The sequence below is a fragment of the Neltuma alba genome, unplaced genomic scaffold, assembly GCF_004799145.2.
Source record: "Neltuma alba isolate B1F8T4 unplaced genomic scaffold, ASM479914v2 tig00013853_pilon, whole genome shotgun sequence".
Lineage (NCBI taxonomy): Eukaryota > Viridiplantae > Streptophyta > Magnoliopsida > Fabales > Fabaceae > Neltuma > Neltuma alba.
Window position 1 is genome coordinate 12,073 of NW_021637936.1, and position 25,899 is coordinate 37,971.

A 25,899-nucleotide genomic window follows, 5' to 3' on the forward strand; every position below is an offset into this window, starting at 1 on the left:
TTGAAGATTCGGGAAAGCCAGACTGAAGAGCAACCCACTTCTCAGAGAAAATCTCCAAGGTTAAAGTCGAAATCCAAGCTACCTATAATTACCGAGGAGTCTGAAACAAAATCCGATAATGAAGCTTCGTTCAAAAAGCTGTGGAGGCTGCACCAAGAATTCCTATCCCCAAGCAACTGAGACAGAGAAAACAGAAAGCAAGTGAGGTTGTGTCACGCCAAGTTCCTACCCAAGGTACTCCATCTGAATCTTCTGGGTTTCTGGTTGGGAATTTGAATAATGATGTGAACATAGCTAAATATAAGGTAGATTTTACAAACCATAAATTGTGTCCTGTGGTTTCGATTGATATTCAAGGCCTAAAGAAAAATGAGAAAATCCATTTGGATTTGAGTGGCCTACTTGAACATTATTCAAATTGGTTGATCATTGAAGGAGAATACTGCTCAGAAGTGATTAAAAGATTCTATTGTAATATAGAATATGTGGAGGAATATGATGATCAAGATAATCTGATAAATGATTATCTAAGAATTAAACTAAGAGGCAGAATCTTCAATCTCTCTAGTACTAAGCTAAATGAACTGCTAGGATCCTAGGAATTTGTAAGGGGAGGTGACATGAATGACATCAAAGCCTATAAAATCCTATTGCTGAGTGATGACTACCCTAGGGAGCTAAATTTTCCACCAAAGCAAATGTGTGATTATTATAGAATAATCCACTATATCTATTCGAAAAGTATGGTCAATAAGTTTAGGAGTTTCTCACATTTGAACCATGATTATTACTTACTACTGGCCAGGGTAATCAGTGGAGAAAAGATCAACATAGGGGATCTGATTTTTAATGAAATGAAGGATTTTGTTCTTAACAAATCCAAGTCTACACTAATCCCTTACCCTCAATTGGCCACTTATCTCCTTCAAGTGTATAACATTGCACCCCTTGAGCCAGGAGAACTTAAAGTAAAGGTTCTTGCTTTTGGCATCAATCAACCCAACAAGATGAGAATCCTTGTGCCATTCAGACCCTCACAGAAGTTAGCTCAGAAAGATAAAGGGAACCAACTAGTAGTTAGCACCTCTAGACCCCAAGATGAGGCAAAATCTACTACATCTCCCTCTCATACCTCTGGACCCTTATTTTTGGAAAGATCAATCAGAGAGATGTTCCAGGCAGAGCTTCAAGACTTTGAGAGGAGAGTTTATGCCACTGCCAAGGACTATAGGGAAATATCATGCAGGAAATTTGATGGCCTTTCCAAAATTTTGGATCTTCATCACCAAGCCATGGTAGTTTTGGAAAAAGAGGTTTTAAGAGGTTTGATTATGTTGACAAGGAGATCAGAGAACTGAAAAGCTTGGTTGCCTCACTCTGCACAAACTTCTCAGCCTGTAGCACTTCCTTCAGTTTTGAAGACCTACTCTCTCACCCACCATCTCCTCCTCATCCTGAACCTGAACCACCTATATCACCTATAGCCATTTCTCCTATTTCTACTTCCCCATCTATACCTTCCACCTCTCCCACTCCTCCTCCTGCTACCCTAGCCCTTATCATGCTCCTCAGCCTATTCCTTCTCTGAGTCTTCCACCCATCTCTTAAACCGTCTCTCCACTCACTCATCTTCCCCCTCTTCCTATCTTAATCACTTTGCCTACTGCTTCTACTTCTTCTCTACCTTTTGATGCTGACAAAAAGGGGGAGAACAAATCTGTTTAGTTTAGTTCTTATTTTATTGTGTTTTTATGTTTTTCTGCTATTTATGTTATGATTCATGTACTTTTGATATGTAATCTGAATTCTAGTATTTAACTGTTATCAGTTGTGCTTAAATATTATCAGTGGTTCATTTTTGCCAGTTTTTGATCAGTTATAAATTTGTGCTGATTTTGTGGTTTGATTTACATTGTTATCTGATGATATATGATTAATCCTACACCTATGTTTTGTCATCATCAAAAAGGGAGAGGATGTTAGATTTAAGGTTTTGATGATAACAAATTAAGGTATCTGCATTTTAGTAAGTTGATCGATCACCTGATCAATCAAGGATTTATCGATCACATAATAGATAAAGTTCCTATGTAAACAAATAACTTAGCAAAAATGTTAATCGATAACTTGATAGATAAATCAATTTGTATGTGTTGATCGATCATTATTGACATTGTTTTGTATAGAAGTTTGTAGAAAATTATCGATCAATTGATCGATAATCTAATGAGCGAACAACTAATAGATAATAGAACACAATTTATGGTAAGTATTTATTAATCACATGATCGATAAATAAGTCATCAATGAAGAGATAATAAATGGTAAAGCTTCCTTCTCTCATTGTATTTTATTTTAATCATCATTTATCGATTACTTTATCGATTAGAGCTTTATCGATAACTTGTTCTGTCATTATATAATAACTTACTTGTTCATCGATATTTCTCTTAATGATTAAGTGTTTTCGAAAAGCTCTTTATCGATCACTTGATCAATCAACGACCTGTCGATCAAATGATTCGTCATTACCCTTTTACTAGATTAAACTATGTTAAAGCATTTATTCGATCACTTGATCAATCATTGCTTTAATGATAAAATGATCAATCATCCATTCTTCTAAATGTTCTTTTTTCACATAACGTGATCGATCAAACTTTTTCCTGGCATTTCAAAAACTAAGTCTCTCAACTATATTTTTATCGATCACTTGATCGATCGATCTTTAATTGATCACTTACTTGATCATCATAAGATTTGTGCTCTTTGTAAAAATCTTTGTTAAACCTCCTCTTATCGATCAAATTTTCTATCATCCATTTATCGATAAATTATTCGATCAAAGTATCTTGAAAATCAAATTCTCTCTTGCTTATATTTATCAATAAGCTGATCCATCAAACTTTTTTCGATCAATTATTTGATCAATGGTCCAGCTCTTTCAATACTAGAAGCTACGGTGAGATTTAAGAATCTTCTAAATATTTCTCTTCGAGCTTTTCTCAGCCTTACTATTTATCTTAATTCTCTATTTTAAGGGATTCAAATTCATAAGTGACCTTGAGCCTTCTCTTTCTCAAATCAATCTTTTCATTTATCGATCATGGATCGATCATGTATTAATCCATAACTTGATTGACAAATATAGTTATCTGTTTCAAAATCTTTCATCTTATTTAATCGATAACATAATCGATAAACTAGTTATCGATCATCACTTCGATCAAGAATGTTCAGTTCATAGTTATTGGATCTGATGTTTGATTGATTCCTTTCTCATCTACCATATGAATATTACTATCATTTTATCAAGTATCTTCTTGAATTTCATTCTGAAGGATAGACTTATTAGATCGAAGTATTGATACAGAATACGAAGCAAGCTTAATGGTTATTTAAGTAGCCTGTAACCTACCATATCAGAAGCATTAATGGTGAATACCATTGCAACTAGGAAAACATGTAACCGAACTCTCAACGGCTAGAAGCTCTTTCATATAATAGTTATTAACCTTCTGCAATTATAAAAGGCGTGAAGAAGCATTGAATGCAGGATTGAATATGTGAGCTACCTTCTGCAAAAACTCTTACTGTTGCATTAATACTCTATTTTCTCCATTACCGAGCTTCAGTGTTTCATAGTTATTTACTCTGTGAGAGAGACTAATACACCATATTTAATCACTTTCTAAGTGTAACTCAAGAGTGTGGACTCTTGAGTAGGTTTGTAACTTTATGGGTAATAAGGGGGAGTAATTGAGATAATCAATTACAGTAATGAGGCATCAAGAGCCCGGTTAATCTTAGATCATAGTAGAATCCTCAGAGGTGTTCTAAGGATTGGACGTAGGTCAAAGGGTTAAGACTAAACCAGTATAAATCTAGTGTCTTTAATCTACGGTGAAATCTTTCTAATTCTAAGCTCTCTGTTTTTATTAATTTCTTTGTTTCAATTCGGTTAAAATTTTTATAACTCACCCAATTCACCTCCTCTTGGGTGAAACTGCCACAAACAATAAGAGTGTTAATCCCACTCTATTTCACCTCGGTTGTTCCTTTGTGAGCAATCTCCAATGCTTCCCACATTTCTTTCATGCTTTCCAAGCTTGAAACCCAGAAATACTCCTTCTGGCTTAAGGCATAAGTTAGCATATTGATTGCCTTGTCATTTTACAGAATAAGTCTTTTATCCTCATCGTCAAACTTGATTGGACTCTTTGAAACTTATTGATTGTTTACTGTCTTCATTGAGACATAGTTCCTATGCTCTACCACATCCCACCAACTGTATTCCATGGCTTTGATGAAAATCTTCATTCTCATTTTTTAGAATGTAAAATTTTCTCTATTGAAGCCTAGTGGTTTTGTCTTTGAGCATCCTTTGGGAAGTGCGCTATCACTAAGTCCTACCATTAGGATCTCTCTTCAGATGATTAATTCCTTTTAGAAGAGACCTACTCTTATACCAAAGGTTAGTGACAGCTTCAACCAAGAGGGGGTGAATTGGGTGATAAGAAAAAATTAACTTTTAAAAATAAATAATCAAGTAAAGAGAAGGAAATAAGTTTAGAAGGGTTGCACTAAAGAAGAGTAGAAAAGGAACATGTAGGAATTTATACTGGTTTGGTCTTAACTACTTAACATACATCTAATTCTTAGAACACCTCTAAGTTTTTAACTATACCCTAAGATTTAATAGGCTCTTGGTATCACAGTACAGTAATTCAGCTCACTCTCAATTACTCCCTCTTCCCATAAGGTTACAATCCCCTCAAGAATCCCAAATTCTTATGTTACTCGTTGAATTGAGTAAAAAAATTAAAGACTCTCTCTTAAGAGTATATAAGATAAGCTCAGAACGGAAAAACAAAGTATTGAATACAGAAAATTAATTCAACAGTTAGTAGCTCAATTCATTCACTTCTTCATTCAATGCTCTTAGCGGTTTTTGTAGTTAGAGACTTCCATCTTTCTGTTAGGCACAAGAGCTTGTAACAGTTGATATATTGTTTGCATATCTTGGCAGTTGCAACAGTTATTTGTAATAAATGCACTTCTGACATAGGTAGCTTAAGCCTATAATATAACCATTGAGCCTCATAACCTATAGAAATGTCTCAGTAAAAAAATAAGTTTTCTTTATAAGAGAATATGAATCAACAGAAGAAACGATGATCTTTGAATTTAATACAAGAAGTGGAAATCATAAATCAAAGATTAGAGAATCAGAGAATCAAATTTATTGAAGATCTCATCGATAAGTGGCTTAATCGATAAATTTATCGATTAATTGAAGAAGTGAGACTTGAAAGGAAAACTCATTTATCAATGTCATTGTTGATCAAGCATTTTATGGAACAGGTTATTGATAAAGAGTGAATTATACTCAAAGTGATTTTATCAAGAAAATACTACTGAGATCAGTTGAAAAGCTTAAAGATAGAATAATGTCATATTTTCTGAAAAATAGTGTGAAGAACAACATCAAGAACTGTATTTGGCCTTTATAGAACAAGTTATCAATAATTCACTTTATCCAAAAGCTTATCAATAATTAAAGTAACCTTAGAAACTCAATTTGATTAGTTTTATCAAAAAGGTTATCGATCAAATGGTTCATCAAAAAGCTACTAGAAAAACTCTATATGAAAGGTAAGACAGCGCACGAGAGGAAAATCGTGACTTGATCAATAAAAGCATTTATCGATTAAGTGATAGATAAATATGACTATCGATAAGGTTATCAATTAGTGTCTAAATAAAACTTGAAGTTTTAGAGAAACAGAGTGAAACTTAATCGAATAGATGATCAAATATCAAAAGAAGTTTAGTCAAGTATACTTTCTCAATTTTGGAACAAGTTATCGATAAGTAAGGACATCGATAAGGTGATAGATAACTCATAAAGTATTCTCAACAGGATATAGTTGATTGAGACTTACTATTTATCTGAAACGTGATCAATAACCTCATTTATCCCTAAGGTCATCGATAAATACTTATCAACATAGAGAGAAACTTATCATTTTACCTGATGGCTTATCACGCACCTTGTTTATCAATGAAGTGATCGATAATTGCTTAATAGTAGTAATAATCCAGGCAGTATACCTATTATTTGATAAGGTGATCGAATATTGCATTTATCTAATATGTTATCGATGAGAATTTAACAGAAATACAGAGAAACTTAACTACTTATTTTATTGTCATCAAAATCTTAAATCTAACATATTCCCACACAAAAAGACATTCTAAACTCATTGGAATCATCAAATTAAGATGAAAATTTTTTTAACCCCATGAACTTGAAGTGGCCGAATCAATGCAATAATTATAGAACTTAGAATTTCTTCCAAAAATCAATCTAAACTTCAACCAAGCAAGCTATTCCAGGCTCTAAATCATGATTTCTATCCTTCCTTATACATTCCTCATCAATTGGAAAATTGGACAGCATGAACCTTAGGAATTTTTCCATTAAATTCCACTTAAAACAAGTTAGAAACATAGCCAAAATAAAGCTTTAACATACCTTGATTAATCCTTGGTTCTTGCTTGATAATTTTTGGCTTAAAACCTATGTGAGAATGGTTCCCAAAATCAGCTTTTCTGCAGCCAAACCTCCTCCTTTTAAGTGTATAAAAAAACTGAAAATGGAAGGCTTGTGAAGAGGTATTTATAGACCTCAAAGTGACCTTTTCTTCCTTCCAAGTGTCCCTTAAAAATATGGAGATAAAGGGCCATGTGGATACCTTAAGAGGCTACAGAAATTGGGAGTGTACAAGTATCCCTTAAGTGATAATGTTTTGGATAAAATAATGTGATGTTTTGCATTATTTTATTCCATGACCATGTACACCACTTGGGCCACAAAATTACTATTCATTCCTGGCCCAAAATAATTCCCAATGGGTTGGAGAAAGAAGGAAGGATCTTCACCTTCCATCTCCAAATATTTTTCCACCCGATTTTGTCATTTCAGCTAAAATTCCTTTCTAATTTCCAATAATATTTTTAGATATCCAAAATTTTATTTATATTCATAAAAAATCATATTTTAATATAGGAAGCTTCTATAAATTTTTTTGAGAATTTATCTCATCCCTAACTATTTATTTTGAATTTTCTCAAAAATTAAGCTTTACCAATAAGATTTTGATAATAAATATTCTAAAATTAATTCCTATACTTTCAAGGCCTGAAAATAATTGTATAAAGTCAAATAAATCTTTAAATAATATTTTTCATTTTTTTCAGAATTATTGAGGCCCTTACATATTTAAAATAATTGTTTCAGACTAATTTTCCACTGTTTTTCGCGAAAAACCTTTGTTTACAGAAAATTCTGTAATAAATTATTTTCATGCCATTTCCACCTCTAGGGCCTTAAATAGGGTTTAAAACCCTCTAATTTACCATTTTACTATTTTTTTAAAAAAATTGTTTTGGAATTTTTCTCTTATTTTCTCATTTTGCCATCCCTAAACCGATAATTTCAAAAATATTAGTTTGGACAAGAGTTGAATCTCAACTGAAAAGTGATTTTGGCTTTGAGTTTACTTTACTGCTTGACCATCTATCTAATTTATTATTCACATTCTTAGGGTCAAAATTAGCGAGATGTGACAATGTGCAAGGACCTAGGATGAACCCTGTTAAGGCCTACAAGATCCTAATGCAGAGTGATATCTATCCTGGAGAATTAAACTATCCTCTAAGCAAGATGTGTTATTATTTCAGAATAATTCACTACATCTACTCCAAGAGCATGGTAAACAAGTCTGGAGACTTCTCTTACTTGACTCAAGAAGATTACATCCTTTTAGCTAGGATTATCAGTTGAGAAAAGATCAATATTGGAGCAATGATCAATAGTGAAACAAGGAACTTCACTTTATTCAAGTCTAGAGTAACTCCAATTCCTTATCCTTAGTCAGTCTCTTGCTTTCTTCAATTACACAACATTGATCATTTAGAACAAGGAGACAAAAAGGAGAAAATTCCTGGCTTTGGCACAAAATCAGCTCAACAAGATGAAAATTCCTCTCCCTTTCCGACCAACACAAAAGAAAATTGAAAAAGGGAAAGGAAAGCAACCTGCTACTAGTGCATCCATGGGTCAAGATGAAGCTTGTCACACCTCCTTTATTACCTTATTATACAACAATTGGAATCCTTTTGGATCATTATACAAGCCTTAAGTATGAGAAAATTTTCATTTTTAAAACTCTAATTCCAAGTTACTATTTACTATTTACTAAAATTTTTGCCAAGTTTAAAAATTTATAACTAGATATAGAAAAATCAAGACAAGGTTGTTCCAATTTCTATTTGAAGCATGTCATGCATTCTATAAGGGGAAAAATACTCATTGGTATCACATCATTATGGAACAGAGCCAGAAATTTGCCAAGTTGCACTATTCATATGATCATTTTCTATTTTTTTTTTTAATATTTGGCCCTACTTTGGAAGGGCATAACTCTTAGCAAAAAAACTCCAAGTTTAATGATCTACCATTTGATTTAAAGCTAAAAATAAGATCTATAAGTCTGCAAAATCTCATGTCCAAATTTGCTAAATTGCTAATTATTTTATGTGTCCCAAAACTACCCCATTTTAGGGTATTTTTATTGCCTAAACCAATTTTTCTTAATTTTCTTTTCTCTTTTCCATATACCATTCATTCAAGCACACCAAACCATGATTATAAACAACCATTCAACATTATAAATTACATAATGCCAAAGTATCTCATATCTGTAACTCATTACAAACTTATATCAAATTCATCAAAATACAACATGGGTGTTACACATTGTCACAAAATTCCCATGGCCTCCTTAGCTCAATACCAACTCCTTGCCCTTATCCATACTTGATCCATTTCCTATTAATGCATAATTTGACATAGGAGGGAATGGGATTTCATAGAAATCTCAGTAGCAACGAACTATAATTATCATGTTAATCACACAATGCATAATATAATATGTTATAGAACTTTACGATATCCTCAAGTCACATAAAATCATACTATGTATCATGTCAAGAGAGGAAACATTCACACTTTCACATTAACATATTACTACGCATTTGGCCAGCATATCAAGTGTCATAAAATCAACAATTACCATAACATAAATTCCTCAATTCAAGCAATCAACATAAACATATTAAGCAAGCAAGATAAACAATCAAATTATAAGTTCAATACTACCTTTTATACTTAATGTAATTTGCCCTTCTCAAGGAAATATTGTTCTCCTTCGTTCTTCTCCTCAAAACATATCAATCCAACCATAATTACAAGCTATATTAACAATAATTCAAATTTAAACACTAACACTTAACCTTAAATCTAATTAAATCCCCCTTTTTCTTGATTTTTAACACAATTATTCCTCCTTTGATTCCAATAATCTCTTAGACTATTCCTACACAATTTTTCATGTAGAATCCAAATATCAATTTAGATTTATGAAAATCAAACTCCTTCTTATTTAGTCTTGGCCGAATAGGGAGCATATATATTCCAAAAATTTCATTTTTTATTCTAATGATTTTAAACACTTTTTCTTGGTTTCCTACACAAAAATACCTTTTAAACCCATTGGAATAATCAAAACACATCAAAACAAACTCCTACCCCTAGAACTTTCTCTTGACTAAATTAGAACATAATGAACCCTACTTTGATTTTCTTCCAAAAATCAATCCAAACACCACTTAAACATGATAATCCCAACTCATTTTTAAGGCTTCTATCCTTCCCTAAAGCCTACTCATGTTGACCAAAATGTGGCAGCAAAATTACTTTCAAAAATTATTTAATTTTCCAACCAAAACAAGCTTTAATCTCAACCATAATAAAGCTTAAACATACCTTGGTGTACTTTAGGGGGTATTTATAGGCAAAGTTTTGCCCCCTTCCCCTTTATCTTTGGTGTGAAAATGTGCCACATAAGAGGGACACATGGCTGTCATCACAAGCTTGAATTTCTAGATCATGCCAAATGTATATTACTTAGAATATTCCAAGATATTTAAGTTTAATTGGGCTTTAATATTGGGCCCTAAGTTTTGTATGAGTTTTGGGCCTTTTTCTTGCCCAATGTGGGGCCCACTTATGGTCTAGTATGGCCTAAAAAGATGGCCCATAAATTAGATCTCCATCCCAAACCATAACAAAGCTTTGTCAGTTATTATTCATTTGTAACTTTTCATAATTTCTTAGACCTCCAAAATCACATTTTTCTCCATGAAAAATCCTCTTTTAATATAAAATATTATCTAAAAATTTTAAATTTTTCTCCACCTCTAACTATTTATTTTGAATTTTTCCCGAATAAGGCCTTATCGGTAAAATTGTGAGAAATAAATTTTCAAAAATAATTTCCTGTACTTCTAGGTCTTGAAAACAATTTTTTAAATTCTCATAAATATTTAAATAATTATTTCATATTTTTTCATAATTATTGAGGCCTCCAAATAATTATAATAATTATTTTACTCAATTTCTATTATTTTTCCTGAAAAACCTCTGTTTTTAGGAAATTCGATAATAATTTATTTTCACAACAATTTCACCTTCAGGGCCTCCATCAAGGTTTCAAAACCTCTAATCTACCTTTTTACTATTTTTTGAGAAATTTCTAGAATTTTTTTCAAAATTTTCCAATTTGCCCTTCCTAAACTGATAATTCTAAAAATGTCAGTCCGGACCCTATCAGGGTTTCACATCAAAAGTTTTTTTATCTCTCTGTCTACTCTCAATATTGGCCCTTATTCAAATTTTTAGCTTCCTATGTCTACATAAGATTTTTAGGACGTGACAAAGCTCAATCCTCTACAGACCCAACTCAAGCCTATGCCCCCTCATTTCTTAAAGCATCTATTCAAAGCATGTTTCATGCTGAGCTTCAAGTATTTGAAACCAGATTGTATACTACTACCAAAGAACTTGGGAAAATAACATATAAGAAGTTTGAAGGGCTCTACACTGTGTTATCTCTTCATAGACATGTAATGGCAATACTGGAACAAGGAGTTACTCAGAGGTTTGATGATTTGGAAAAGCAAGTTCAAGATCTCAATAGCCTAGTAAATTTACTTGCAGCTAAATTCTCTGCTCCTGGGGCTTTTTTCTCTTTTGATGAATTGTTCTCTCATCCTCCTGTACCAGTACTAGAACCTAGTCCTTCTTCAGTTCCTCCTCCAGCTCCTACTCCTACTGTGTCTGCCTCAACTTCCTCCTCAACCTCTGCCACAAACCCTCTTGCCATCATTTCTCTTTTACCTCTTCCACCTATCTCTCATGCTCTATCTCAAGTCACTCAACTTCCTCTACTTCTTCCATAGTCTCTACCCCATCAGTTTCTGATGATGACAAAAAGGGGGAAGAAGAGTCCTCTGAAGGATGTGGATGTCGATTAATGTTTTTTTTTTAGTTTATGATATGAGTTTATCTTTCTTGTTGCTATTGATTGAACTATCAGTTTAATTGAAAAAGTTTTTTTAAATATATATTCTGCTCATCTTATATCTTCTATTTAAGTTAATTGTACTCTATGTTTTGTCATCATCAAAAAAGGGGAGAATGTTTGACTTAAAGTTTTGAAGATGACAAAGTAAGTTGTTTTGTTTCTCTGCATTTACCTTTACTATTATGCATTTATCGATGACCTTATCGATAAATAAGGTTTCTAAAAACTTCTTCAATAAATGAGTAAGTTTCTCTGTACTACAAACTGCTAATACGTATTGGCTCATTAATGTGTCTATCGAACTCTATAATTCTCGATAACATGATCAAAAAATGAGTAAGCATTGTTCTTCTAAAGTTTTACCGAGTCACTTATGTTTTTTGAAAGAATTTTTGATAAAACTCTATGTTTTAAAAGTTATATTTTTAGTAGTGAAATTTATCGATAACCTGATTGATAAATTCATATATCGATAACTTCTTCGATAAATATATTTATTGGATACCTTATCGATAAAAGTCATTTTTTTCTCTTGTTATTTTTGCCTAATCTCTTTTTAAGAGCCTTTTCTAAAAGCTCTTTGATAAACTTGATTTAAACTATCATTTCTATAAGCTTTTGAATAAAGTTGTTTAAAATGAATTTGAAAATCTACCTCAATTATCGATAAACTTTTCGATAAACTAAGTTATCGATAACGTCCTCGATAAGGTTCAGTTATTTTGTCTAAAATTGTTTCTCACACTACTTTCAGGCAAATATGATATTATTCCATGTTTAAACTTTCTTCAGCCTTTATTCTTCATCTTATATTATTATTTAAAGCAAAAATATTCCCTGACTCAGATAGGATTCAAGTCATAAATCTTTTCACTTAGTTTTTGAAGAATCCTCAAGATAAATCACTTTGTTTTATATTACACTCTTCGTCGATCAATAACCTTTTCAGTAAACACTTTGATTGATATTAACTTCAATAAATAAGTCTTGTTTTTGAATTCTCACTTTCTAATTAGTCGATAACCTTATCGACAAGGCTATTTATCGATAGGTTCTTTGAAGAAATAATTCTATGATTTTCTATTCTTTGATTTGTGAATTTCAATTCTTAAGACAAAATAAAAGGCTGATTATTTCTTCATTTAATTGTCTGTATTTTTTGATAAATCAACTTATTACATTTATTACAGAGATATTTCTACAGGTTATGAGGCTCAACAGAAAATTATTGTAAGAAACACATTAAATGCAAATCAACTATTGCAACTACCAACCTACTCAAATGCTACTTCAATGGATACAAGCCCCTGTGTCTAACGAATAACTAAGATTCTTAAAGTATAAAACACGAGAGCATTGAATGAAGCAATTAACAAACTTGAACTACCATCTGTTGTATTAATTCTTTGCATTCAATACTCTTTTTTTAAGTCAAAACTTCAGTGTTTATCTTATATACACTCTTGAAGAGAGTCTGTAAACATCTTTTTACACTCAATTAGCGAGTGACTCAAGAGTGTGGGACTCTTGAGAGGATTGTATCCTTACGGGAAGTAAGGAAGAGTGATTAAGAGAGCTCAATTACTGTACTATGGCGCTAAGAGCCCGTCGAATCTTGGAGTTTAGTGAAGAGACTCAGAGGTGTTTTGGGAACTGGACATAGGTCAAGTAGTTGAGATCAAACTAGTATAAAGTCTTGCGTGTTTTTGTCTCTAACTCTCCTTTGTTGAAATTTCTCAAACCTTGTCTATTCTTCTTGACTTAGCTATTTAAATTTGAGAGCAATTTTTTACCATCCAATTCACCCCACTCTTGGGCGAAATTGCTACACTAACGCACAAGTGATAAAAGGTCCTGACAAGGACTGGTGACCAGAGTGACAATAACAACCAGAGAGCATAGCAGCAACAGTGAGAGCGGTGTTGAAGGCAAGTGACTACTGATCACATGAAGTTACGAAGGTGAAATTGAATGGAGAAGTGGAAAACGCAAACCACAAACCGCAAATGGCAAACCTAGACTTTTTCTTTCATTTTTCCCTTTTAAATTAACAAGGGTAAAATGGCAAAAGAATAATTAGAATCTCCCTCCCTCAAGTCCCATGAGACATGAGATTAATTTAAAGATCTAATGGGACCTGAGAATAATAATTTCTCTTACGTGAGATCTGAGTGAATTTTCTTGTCAATGTAAGCCGCGATAGTTGTCATTGTAGGCCACAATGGTTGTTAATATTGCTTCTTCACTTGTCAATTTATCTACTAATATAAGTTTAGAAAAATGTGATTTCAAGTTACATAATAACAAGTAATATTGACATATCTTGTAAACTAATACTTTTTTATGTTAATATAATATACTATCGTTATTAAAAGTCAATTATCATTCATATGAAATTATAAAATTAATTTTATCGTTTACTAACTCTTCACTTGTCAATGGTGACAGCGTAAATTGTCATTGGATGCATAGTCCAATACTTGTTCAACACCATCGTTTTATTCACCTTTAATTACCACCTATTTTACCATCATATTTCACCTACTTTTTTCTTCTTTATTCTTTTCTGATTCCCCTTCACATATTTAATAAATATTGCAAAAGCCAAGCTTGGGAACATGAACCATGAAACAACCTCCCTAAATAAACAGATAAACTTAACTTTTTCATAGTAACTTTAAGAAATAACATTTTATAACCAAACTATGCTAAATACAAACTCAAATTATATCACAATCATCTACACTAACTAATTATATAATATTGTTATCAGTGATAGAAAAGAACAGCACCCAATCATACATCCTATCACGGATAAAAAAAATTTTCTTAACTCATTCAAATACAAACTATATAAGAAAGGATTAATCTTATCTAATATAGTTATAATACAACATATAATATAGCTCATAAATCAAAATGTTAAGAATTAAATCTTAATTCATACTTTATAATAAATTCATAAGCAAATCACATGCGAATATGCGATCCTAGGCCTCTGGCCACCTATCAGCACACATACCACAATAGTACACTCAAAGGACATAAAAATAATAATACATGAATCAATTAGAAACAATTTATCCTAAGGTGGCAATATCCAGGATACAACATAGCTCATAAACCGAGGAGACGCTACAAGTTGCTAAGGTAGCTTTACTCCTCCTAAGCCTTCCCTGACGTCCCTCCTTTAAAGCTTTCACCTGAAAAATGTTAAACAATAGGGATGAGACAACGTCTCAGTAACTAAATCCCTACCCATCACACACACTAGCATGGGCTAGCGAGGTGTCAGGTGGGATACACAGAGTTAATAATAATTGATAAACATTTATTTAACATTTAAACTCACAATAATCATATAAGACAAATATTTCCACCACTCTCATGCAATTTATGCATTTCAAAAGAGATAACGCACTTGTCATTTATTTAAAAGATATAAATATCAATGAATATTTCATGTCATATGCAATTCCTGAACCCAAATCCATCCTTATATCCTCCTTATTTCCGCTGACTGGACCCATGGGCTAAGTTCTTTCCATTTGACTGGCAACTCTGACAAGCTCACCACACGAATGATGTGGACCGGCCAAAGACCACAGAGCACTCGGTGGACCATGGGTCCCCCCTCGAAGAACTAGTGGGGTGTCGCAGTCCCTCGAAGAACTAGTGGGACAATAATAGTAGCCAACTATAAAGCTCCGTATGGAGGCTAATATCACGTGGCAAGTATATGAATCTCAATAACTCCAATTATCTCCTTTCCCCATCCAAAATAGATGCACAGGGTTCAAAATGACACATTTATATGCATAATCAACAGAATTTCATAACAACACATCATAATCATGATCACCAATTTCTTACAATACAAAACATGTCAATCCTTTTTAAAATAGCATCCCATAAGACAGTTCATACAAAACGTAATATACTTTTATAGAATTAGTTGTAAAGCTGCTCACCAACTTCATACTAGAGCATGCAACAGATAGAAATTTAGTTACCTGGTCTCCTAGCTAACAGTCAACTACAACCAAAGTCCAACCTCGAAAATGCCACAATAGAGTTTATATCTACAAACAAAATAAAAATATTATCTCTATAGTATTAGAGTAGACTACTCACAAAATTCTAGCTTCTTACTCCTCCTCTATAAGCTTTAATTTTTCTCAGAACTCTAGCCTAAAAGACATTTCTCTAAGGTTTGGAATGAGAACATATATATATATGATTTAGACTCGATTCCTAAATTTTTCTTACTTAAATATCCTTTAATTATTAAATTATATTATTAGAATCATCAAATTCATAATGTAAATAGACAAACTATAAATTTATAACTTATATTCCATCTTCGAAAGACTTAGACAAATAGACTTAGTACGAACCAGGTTATTCTCACTACAGAAGTTAAACCCATAATCTAACCGTTGAATTTAATTTCCTATCTATCATGATACTATCCTCCAAATTATAGCTCAATCTAACGATGAATGAACGTTTAATTGCTAATTTACTATTCAGGACTCTATCTGCTAAATTCAAAAGATATAAGTTAAAAACGTACCTAATAACTTGTAACTCGGAGATCAAAATGATGATCCAACCGTTGAAATTAACGATTTGGATGTCCCAAATGGGCTGACCAAATTTCAGTCCGATCCAACGGTTAATAAAATCAAAACTAGCACTTTTTTGAGACTACCTCAGATATGTACGAAAATTATTTACTCACTTCAAGCTCCACTCATTATCTCCTATATATAGGCTCCTCAAACTCCTTCACTCTAAAGATTAGTCGATGTGGGACTTCTTAACATTGCTATTTTATCCACTTCCTATCATTTAATTAATGTGGGACTTCTTAACATCGCTATTTTATTCATTTTCTTATACACACACATAAAATCAGAATTATTTTAATTACATATATGTATATTTAACCTCTACCTGTTCTATAAAAATTTGTTTAAATATTAGATATATAAAAACTAGGATGTTACAAACCAACGCGTACTTGATTTTATGCTAATATCTGGTTTCTGAGACTTGCTAAAGTATTTGTTCAAGCTTCTCTTTCATCCTCGCTACATCAATACGTCTTATTACTGTTTGAGGCATTTGAGTGTATCAATGTCGAGTATTGGCCTAAATTAATCCGAGTATTTTTGGGATGATAATTAGTAGTTACTCTATAATGTAAACTTACATCTGCAATTGACTTCTAAAAAAGAAAAAAATAACAGTTTCAAAGTTTAACCTTGGGTTAAATCCTAAAAGTTCATATAATCTATCAAACAGTAAAGGCCGGAAACTAAAACAGATTATCTTAGTGAATCTCTTATAATATTGACAACAACAACAAGCCTTACTCCATTAGGTGGGGTCAGCTGAATCTCTTATAATATTGACCGTTTAAAAAAAATACAGTTTGGAAAGGAAGCCTGAAGTAAAGCGCATGAGATTTGCCATTACATGCAGGGAGGGGAGGGCCAAATGTCCTCCGAGCCCTTTCTTTCTTTCCCCTTTTTTCTCCCGCAAGTGCTGGTGCAATTGTAAATTAATTACTCTTCTTGGAGAGAGAGGCTTCTAGAACAAGAGGATACAAAGCGAAATCCACCTATTAAGACTCATGCCCCATTTCCCCTCCATCCAAAATACAGACTAATCCCATATGCCTAATTGAGAAATTGTACACAATATACAAAAATAATCCACCGGAGTCGACAATAAGAAAAGGAATACTCTAACAAGGGCCATTAATGAGCACTTTGGGTAACCTCAGAGTCCATGACTTGCAAGATCTAAACAAAATACAAATTCAAGACACAGAAAAAGACCTCACAGCGACTGCATTGCCATCATAGAAACTGCATCAGGCTCGCGACCATGAACCCTAAACCGGTATATACAAGTGTGTGAAGGACTTCCATGGTTCGATGTGAAGTCAAGCCTCACTGTGTCAACAACTCCGGTACTGGATGAATCTGACACATCAAAAGTCTGGGCATTGCTCTTTTCGAGGTTGTATGTAAATTCAGATAATAGAAACATTTTCTCAGTCTCTATAACAGATTCAGCATTCTGCCCTTGCAGCCAACCAGAGACCCTGCAGTCCTTGGGAGCACTTGATCTATCATATGCAACAGTCTGGCAAAACGCAAAACATTAGCATAAAAGATAATAATGGAAAATATGATGCATAACCAAACATATGGCAAAAACCAACATGGATCAGGGACATCAGATACTATAAAAACTCCCCCCCCCCCCAAAAAAAAAAAAAAAAAAACATAAGACCCATTTTATAGTGTAAATTGCACTACAAAATGGGTCTTATATTTAGAACCGGAGGAATATTACAGAAAACAAAGTGGCTAGCACTGCCAAGACTTAGCAAGGTAAGGAAGAATACTGTGATCCCTTTAAACTTAGAATGGAGTTCACTCGCACATCAACCCTATGAGAGGGGATCCCCAACCAAAACCTGACCACCTGAAAAGTCCTTGAGCTACTACCATTGTCAGTTTGTCATGCTGGAAGTAAATGGGGAAAAAAGTCGAGGAAGGATGGAAGCACACTAGTTAGATAGAAAAGGAAAGATAATTATGAGAAACTGGCGATACCAAGACAGTGCCAGTTATCCCCTTACCACAGGTCCTTCAAGCAATGTGTAAAAGTAATCATTATGGAAAGAAACATGTCACCACCATAAACTTGCTTATAAGTAACCAACAAATACTAAGAGGCCGTGTGGTTAATCTAGGGAAAAAGCATTCCCTCTTTTGCCAAAAGGACTTTTTAAACATGGGTAACTTTTGGATTTGAAATGGACTGTTAGAAAGCTGAATGTTTAAACCAAACATACACGAAGTGGTCACTTACTTCTCACAAAAATAAATGCCGTGCTTTCCATTTTTCGTTCGTTTCTTTACTTTTCATTGTCAAGATGATTTATTGAAGAGGGGTACAAAGCCAAATGATTTGGCTAGTTATAATTTTCTATGGGACCTACTGAAAGCATGTTTTGCACCAAAACAACTTATTTAACTGTTAGAAGAGCACACAAGTAGAATAGCTATTTGACCGCTGGTAAAACTTCCTTAGCCAAAATTGATCTGTCTCCAAACTTATCAAAATCACAGATAAATTGCAAATCACAAGTTAAATAGTCTTTTTCACGAACAAGAAAGTCCAATTTTTTTGTACGGTGAATCAAAGTAGCTTTGACTTGTTGGATTCAATGAAATATAAAGATAGTTTAAAATGCATGTTAAACATAATAAGGCATTATGTAGAAGTTATATAATTCATCGTTACCCACAAGAATAAACTCCTACTCAAAATGTTGAGATGGAACTCATAATCCCAAAATAACTTTTGAAGCCTACCCATTTACTACCCGGAGGAATAAATTTATTTTGCATACTCTTTCATTCCTTCACTTCTTTAATAATTAAACTGAAGCTTTGAAACCAAGAGTGCAAAATTGTTGGATGGTCATAGTAATATCAAATATAGAAAGATGACAAGGTATGGGATTTCAAGAGTGAAAATCCCGGGCTTCAGATTTGATCAACAAATACAGAAGGTAGGCTGGCTTTCTACAAACTCAGAATGAGGTTTTTGGGAGCTCCAAACTATAAAAAGAATTTTTTGCTACTCATTACCCAGACTGGGCCTGTTAGACCTAACACTAAAGAGTGAGTACCAAAAGTGCCGGAAATGGCACGATTACAGCAATTCAAGCTCTAATTGATTATAACTATTAGAGTTCCGAATTTCACTGAAATGAGGAAAATTGTAAACCACACAATTCCAACAACTGTAAACTAGAGTTGAACTATGTACCCTGGCCGCACACAACACAAAGATACCAACCAATTCAAACCATAAAGTAAAGGGAGGAGACAAAACAAAACATATGAATGCAAATCATGCGTTCCTTGGGTATCAAGTGAATCACACAAAAAGTCCATAAACAATAAGCTCAAATAGCTAATGGATAGTCATCCTTTTATCTTTAAAACTTCCCAGAATGACCATGAAAAGGTTGGGTCAAAATGAAAACACTTCGATAGATGGAAGAAGTTCAGAAAATTAATGATTCTAGGGTTGACTGACAGTGACTAGTACAACTAAAAACTAAACAAACCCATCCATGAGAGACTGCAAACACTAAATTAGGTCTAATGGTCAACTGCCAACAAGAATGCAAGCATTCAACAGATCAATTAATTCAACTAGCCAAGCCATCCAGTCCTTCATAGAAAAAATACTTTATAGAAGAAAACCACAAAACCCAATCCGAGTTACTGTATCAGCAAGGAAATTTATATAATTCAAGGGATTAACATGAAACCAAAATACACAACAGATCAAATGGCGCAATCCAGACCCTTCCCCTTCCCTGAACCCCAAACACACGTACAGATGAGCAGAAAGAAAATAAGCCATACAGATGAGCAGAATGAAAATAAGCCCTCCTCATTGAAGTTTATCTCTATCAATCCGTTTCATCAGGCATGTCATATATAAAGCATCTGTGCAAGTCAATATTCAAGCAATAATAAAGCAGTGAAAATTATACAGGAAAGCATGTCTTGGGTGGTAGTATGTACATTCACCTATGAAATTTGTCACTGCAGTTTCCAAAGACACCAATAATTCATCAAAATTGCACATGCTAGAAAAAATCCCTTCATTTAAAGGCAGAGTATTTAGCACCACAAGAATACGAAAAGCACATTGTATCCTCTACAAGCTAGAAGCACATCACACTTATCAATAAACTTACTTTGGCACAACTAGAGAAGAGGAGTTTGCATATATGTGGACCAAGTATCGGCACAAGTATAATCAACACAAATGAATAGAACATATGACTTACATTCTTATTTTGACACTAAAAAGCATAACCATATCGAAATAGGCATGTGGATAAAGACATCACCTTTGCAACATGCTCCAATGTGACAGCCTCTGGAATGATAGCTGTGCGCAACTTGATCTGCACAAACCCAGTGCTCCCTTTCAAGGCAAAACACTGACCTGGCTCTCCAAAGCTTGGTTTTAACATCTTATCAGCATTGGTATGAACACCATTTTTTGCGGATAGTAAAAACCAATTAGTTCCCCTTCCCACTATAAATGGTTCGGAGTGCTTGACAACCATGGCTCCACCACTAGCGAGTGCATAGTCAACCCTACCAAGCCCATCAGCAGCATGCTTCTCAATTTCCTTCTCAATTATCTCTCTTGCGTACGTTCTTATCTCATCCAAGCTTGCCTCTCCAAGATCAGCGCTCTTTGTTTTCTTCAGCTCATCATAAATCTTCTGAAACTCTTCCTTGGATAACCACTCCACTGACTTCAAATCACCCAACGACTTCTCAAGTCCTTCACTCTTGGCCTCCAACTTCTTCAACTCGCTCTCCCAAATGGCTCCCTGATCATCAATTTTCTTGCTCATTTCCTTCTTCAAACCCCCTATCTCATTCTCAATCTTCCTGTCCACAACTTCAACTTGCACCTGGATCATCTTTGCCGTTGTCTTCAACAGTGATTCCACATCCGCAATTCGACCCTCAAATTCTACCAGTCCTGGTTGGGCCCCCACCACACTTTCACCAGATTTCATAGCCAGTCTCCGAATCAATTGAACCAGCCCCAAAAGCACAACAAGAAGCACGAAATTCTTGGCAAAAATACTCAAAACTGTGAGCCACCGAGGCTTATCAGGCTTCGAAAGGACCTTACGAGTTCGCCGTTGCACAGTAGTCGAATTTCCAACAGCTTTCTTGGCTTGCACGAAATCCTTAGAAGATCTGTCCAGAACTGCCTCGCCTCGAATAGAATGGTGACTCAAATCTCTCCCATTTCCTGCGGATGTCACTTTCTCATCTCCGCCTGCGCCGGGATTGGCGGTAACCGGAGAAACACCAACATCATTGGCCAGCATCTCAATGTTTGTAGCCTTCCTTTCGGTAGAGACAACCGGTCTCCGACGCGCAGCCGGGTTCGCCGCTGTAATCGACACCGTCGAAGCCGACATTGGGGTTACCAAGCACTGCTTCAAAATAAAACTTGGCCTGCAAGATCAAAACCCTATTATGCTGGGCAAGACCCAAAAAAAAAAAAATCAAGGAGTACGAGGAGGAGAAAAACCAAGACCCACGATGTAACACAAGTATCTGGACAGAGACAGTGCGATCTGAAGAAGGTACAAGAAGATAGAACTGGAGGGAGCGTACGTGCGTTTTCCTCTTAAAAATTTGATTCGAAGAGAGCATGAAGTGAAATTTGAACAAAGCGTACGGACAAGCAACTTTTGAGCGCGATATTCTATGAGCTCTGGCCCATCAAGAGTCAGCCTGTCCGGTTTGGGCCAACACTTCCGCCCCTTTTTGTTCTTTTTTTTTTTCCCCCCAAAAAAGGTCGTAGGTCAAGCTAATTAGTCCTCCAGTGTCTAATCACTTTCTCTACATGTGTTAGTTTTCATTCAACCGTCCATCGTTAAATCACTGTGCTTTTTCTCTCTCTCATAATTCTATTGTCTTTAAACGATCCAACCTGAGACTTCTCATCTTCACCCTCGTCATCTTCACTACTCAATATATCAGAAATAAACAACAATCTTCCCTTGATTTGATTCACTCCTATTACGCTCCTTCAATTTCCCTGCAGGACTAGCCAAAATCTCTGTATCGTTCCTTTACTGGTATTCCAATGGAAACACATTCATTCTCTGTGTTCATGAAGCTTACTGGAATTGAGATTTCTCTCTTTGGTTCGGTAAATTACCAGAAGAAGAAGATGAAGATGTGCTGGATATAACAATATTGAATCTGCATATAGCAATGAAAGAAGACAAGGTGCTTTGTACCTTCGACTAATCCATCTCCTTTCTTTTACTCATGGACTGAACTGTCGATATTAGCGAAAGAAGATGAGACCTGAATAGCTGACTCATTGTCGTTTAAGACAATACGAACTGTAGATTTCTTGAGAACAATCGCCCGTGAAGAACAATATCAGCAAGCGACCATGGATCATATGGGGTGTCTAGAAAAGAGCCGAGGATCAATCATAAGCCGTTAAAAAAGGGGGGTGGGGAACTCTTTTCTAACACTAACGGCAGTACGACGGTGATTTTGGAATTAAATAAAAACTAATATAGGTAGCAGATGTTATGAATATAATATCTTTATGGATATCCATATATCTACCATTATCTCCCTTATCTCCCAGTATCTTCAATATCGCCTATTATCCTCATTATCTACAATTATCTCTTATTATTATATTATCTATAGATTCTATCAAATATGTAAAGTTGTGCCTATAAATAGAGGCCTCGTGTAAGATATTGAATACTCTTGAATAGAATGAGAATACTCTCTCTTATTGAGCGTGAAACATCCTTCTTTTAACCCCTTAGAGTACGTATTTAAAAGCATTATGATTCAAGCGATTCACGAAAGAAGCCCAGTGATTGAAATTTGCAATTTGTTCTCAGGTTGCTATTCACTATTTAAATTTCAGATTACAGGTCTAATTTCAAAAATTCATAACTAATTCTTTCCTTGCATATCATAATCAATTATACATGCCATCATTATGATTTAACATCACATAACATTAATAGCATATTTCACTACAAGAAAATGTTGAAGTAGCAGCGGAACATTTCTAGCGGTTCAACAAAACCGCTAGAAATTCCAAATATTTCTAGCGGTTTCTATAAAAAGCGCTGCAAAATACAGACGGTTTGACCATTGCCCGCACATTTCTAGCGGTTACCACCTAACCGCTAGAAAATTAGAGCTAGAAAATTCCCCGGGCTTTGGCGGGAACTTGGCGCCAAAGTTGTAGCGTTTACTTTCTAGCGGTTCAGGCCAATAAACCGCTAGACACCGAAAAATTCTAGCGGTTGATGCATGAACCGGTAGAAATATTTTTCATTCCCCGAGGAGTTTACAAATTTCTAGCGGTTCGGTCCAGAACCGCCAGAATTTCTAGCGGTTCTGGACCGAACCGCCAGAATTTCTAGCGGTTTGGACCGAACCGCAGAATTCTAGCGGTTCGGACCGAACCGCCAGCCAATTCCCGAGGCCATGTGACCGTTGGGATTCCTAGCGGTTCGACCCAAAACCGCTAGAAATTTCTAGCGGTTGGACCGAACGCTAGGAATTCTCGGTCTATATATACCCCCCACACTCTCACTTCTTCAATCGTTCTGGAAGCGAAGCTCTGCTGAATTTTCTCCACAAACATATTCGAGTTCTGATTCAGTTGCAGATCCTTATTTTCAGGTAAAAATAGTAATTTATTGATAAATACTTTTTATTTTATGTTTTATTTTATTTATTTTATTATGTTGTAGCTTATAAATAATTTTTCTTTTATTTCATTTATAAATAATTACTTTTGTTGTTATTAGGATGACTCGTCGACACGGGAAAGACCCAGTTGATCCTGAGAGAGCTGGACCCAGTGAGGTTCATCATGATGCTGGTGAGCCATTCCCCAGCATTCATGACTACGATCTGAGCGAGGAGGATATCCTCAGTTTTATGGAGCAGGATGGTGTTGAGCGGACTGAGGAGGCTCATTTTTACTGGGGATGAGCAACCCCATGCTGATGCTGATGCTGCTGACGAGGAGGAGGAGGAGCAGGATCAGGGGAATGAGTATCCCCAGGCTGCGCAGCGTCCTGCTCCGAGACGTCAGGCTGGTTATGAGGTGGAATTTGTCGGTAAGTATTTATTTAACTTTTTAAAGTTTTGATCAGTATTTAATTTATATAGAAATTGTATTAATTTATTGATATATAATTTATTTCTTAATTAAATTTTGCAGACACTGAGGGGAACAGATCCTATCGGAGGCTGACAGCCAGAGAGTTGTCTATGATGACGAGCGGACGAGTGGTGTGCCGCTCAATGAGTTGGGCCAACCGACGAGAAGAAAGGTGGCCAGTTGTACAACAAGTACGTGCGCCTCCTTAGTCAGCAGTGGACGCTGTTCCCCATCTACGTGCAGGACTGGAAGAAGATCACCTCAGACAAGAAGCAGCAGGCTGGGAAATGATGAAGGTAATATAAAATTGTTATTTATAATTTTTTTTTAATTTAAATAATGATTATATATTTTGTTTTCAAATAATTTAATTGTTTGATTATAATTTTTTATTTATTTAATTTGTTTGTATTTATAATATTTTTAAAAGTAGTTAAATGAATATATATATTTTTTATTTAAATTATTTAAAAGTAGTTAAATGAAAATAATTTGTTATTGATTTCATTAATTTATTACTTATAATAATTTTAAATTTAGTTGAGTAAAAATATTTTTTCATTTAAATTACTTAATGTTTAATTATTATTTGTTTTTGATTAATTAATTTTATTTATAATATTCTTAAATTAGTTAAAAACTAATTATTTGTTTTTTATTATTGAAATTGCTTAATTATTTGTTTAAAATTTGTTATTTAGTTAATTTATTATTTTAATCATAGAGTAAATTTATTCGGGGGAGGGGAGGAGTTGAGGGCTGACACGATCAAGAGGCTCGGGATGGCATGGAAGAACAGGAGGGCCGACCTGTGGAGGGAGAAGAAAGGTGACGGGACGAGGCCCTCCAGGAGATACTGGCAGATGTACCTGGTGGAGTCCCGGACCAAGACTGGTCCAGTTACGTCTATTTTAGAATGACGGCTGACCAGATGGTATGATAATATTGTATTAATTATAATTTCTTTATTTTTTATCCGACTTGACTTATTTAATTTAATTTTTTTACATTTTGCTTCAGGCTCTTTCTAGGAGAAATGCTGGGAGCGTCAGGCATCAGACGATACGTCATAGGGCTGGATCCAGGAGCTTGCGATCACTTATGACGAGATTGTGAGTACTTGAAATAAATTTATTAAATATGTATATGTATTTAATTTGTAACTAATTATTTCTTTGATTTCATTTACAGAGGGAAAAGACGCAGCAGGAGCGGGGATACACACCCACTTATGGCGAGATTGTGGCCGATGGTGTATAGACCCTGAGACGGGCGTGCGTCGGATGAGGTTGAGGAGATAGCGGTAAGTAATAAATTAAATATTAATATAATATCACAGTGTAGATATCATTATATTATAATAACTTCTTTATATTAATTTTGGTAGGCACGGATGACTCAGGTCGATTCGAGTTGCGTGAGTCTCAGGGGTCTGCCTTAGATCCCACCGCCTCACTTTTAGCGGGTCGTGGCTGGCCGCCGCACCCTGGTCGAGTTAGCGGGCTTGGACTTGGACCTACACCTGACTAGGTTGCCCCGCTCAAGTGGCGCTGGCCCTTCATATCTGCTGGGAGCTCTCATGCGAGTGCGAAGCGGG

General features: G+C 34.7%; 1 protein-coding gene across 2 annotated transcripts; it reads right to left on the minus strand.

The window, feature by feature from the left end:
• Nucleotides 1-17,116: 17,116 nt before the first annotated feature.
• LOC114739271 (SUN domain-containing protein 1) lies at nucleotides 17,117-21,756 on the minus strand. 2 transcript variants are annotated; one of them, XM_028927320.1, is made up of 3 exons: nucleotides 21,679-21,756; nucleotides 20,455-21,592; nucleotides 17,117-17,651 (listed from the first exon to the last, which is right to left on the minus strand). In XM_028927320.1, the coding sequence occupies exons 2-3, from the start codon at nucleotides 21,553-21,555 to the stop codon at nucleotides 17,343-17,345; spliced, it is 1,410 nt and encodes a 469-aa protein (XP_028783153.1). In that variant the 5' UTR covers nucleotides 21,556-21,592; nucleotides 21,679-21,756; the 3' UTR covers nucleotides 17,117-17,342. The 2 variants fall into 2 exon arrangements, with proteins under 2 accessions (XP_028783153.1, XP_028783152.1); XM_028927319.1 differs by having other exon boundaries at nucleotides 21,669-21,750.
• Between the last annotated feature and the right edge of the window lie 4,143 nt (nucleotides 21,757-25,899).

Bases quoted from the DNA above. Each gene is read 5' to 3' on its own strand.
- LOC114739271 (XM_028927320.1), bottom strand. From the start codon at position 21,555: ATGTCGGCTTCGACGGTGTCGATTACAGCGGCGAACCCGGCTGCGCGT. The intron at 17,652-20,454 runs GTGATGTCTTTA...GCGTTTTGCCAG, and splicing joins CATTGGAGCATGTTGCAAAG to ACTGTTGCATATGATAGATC.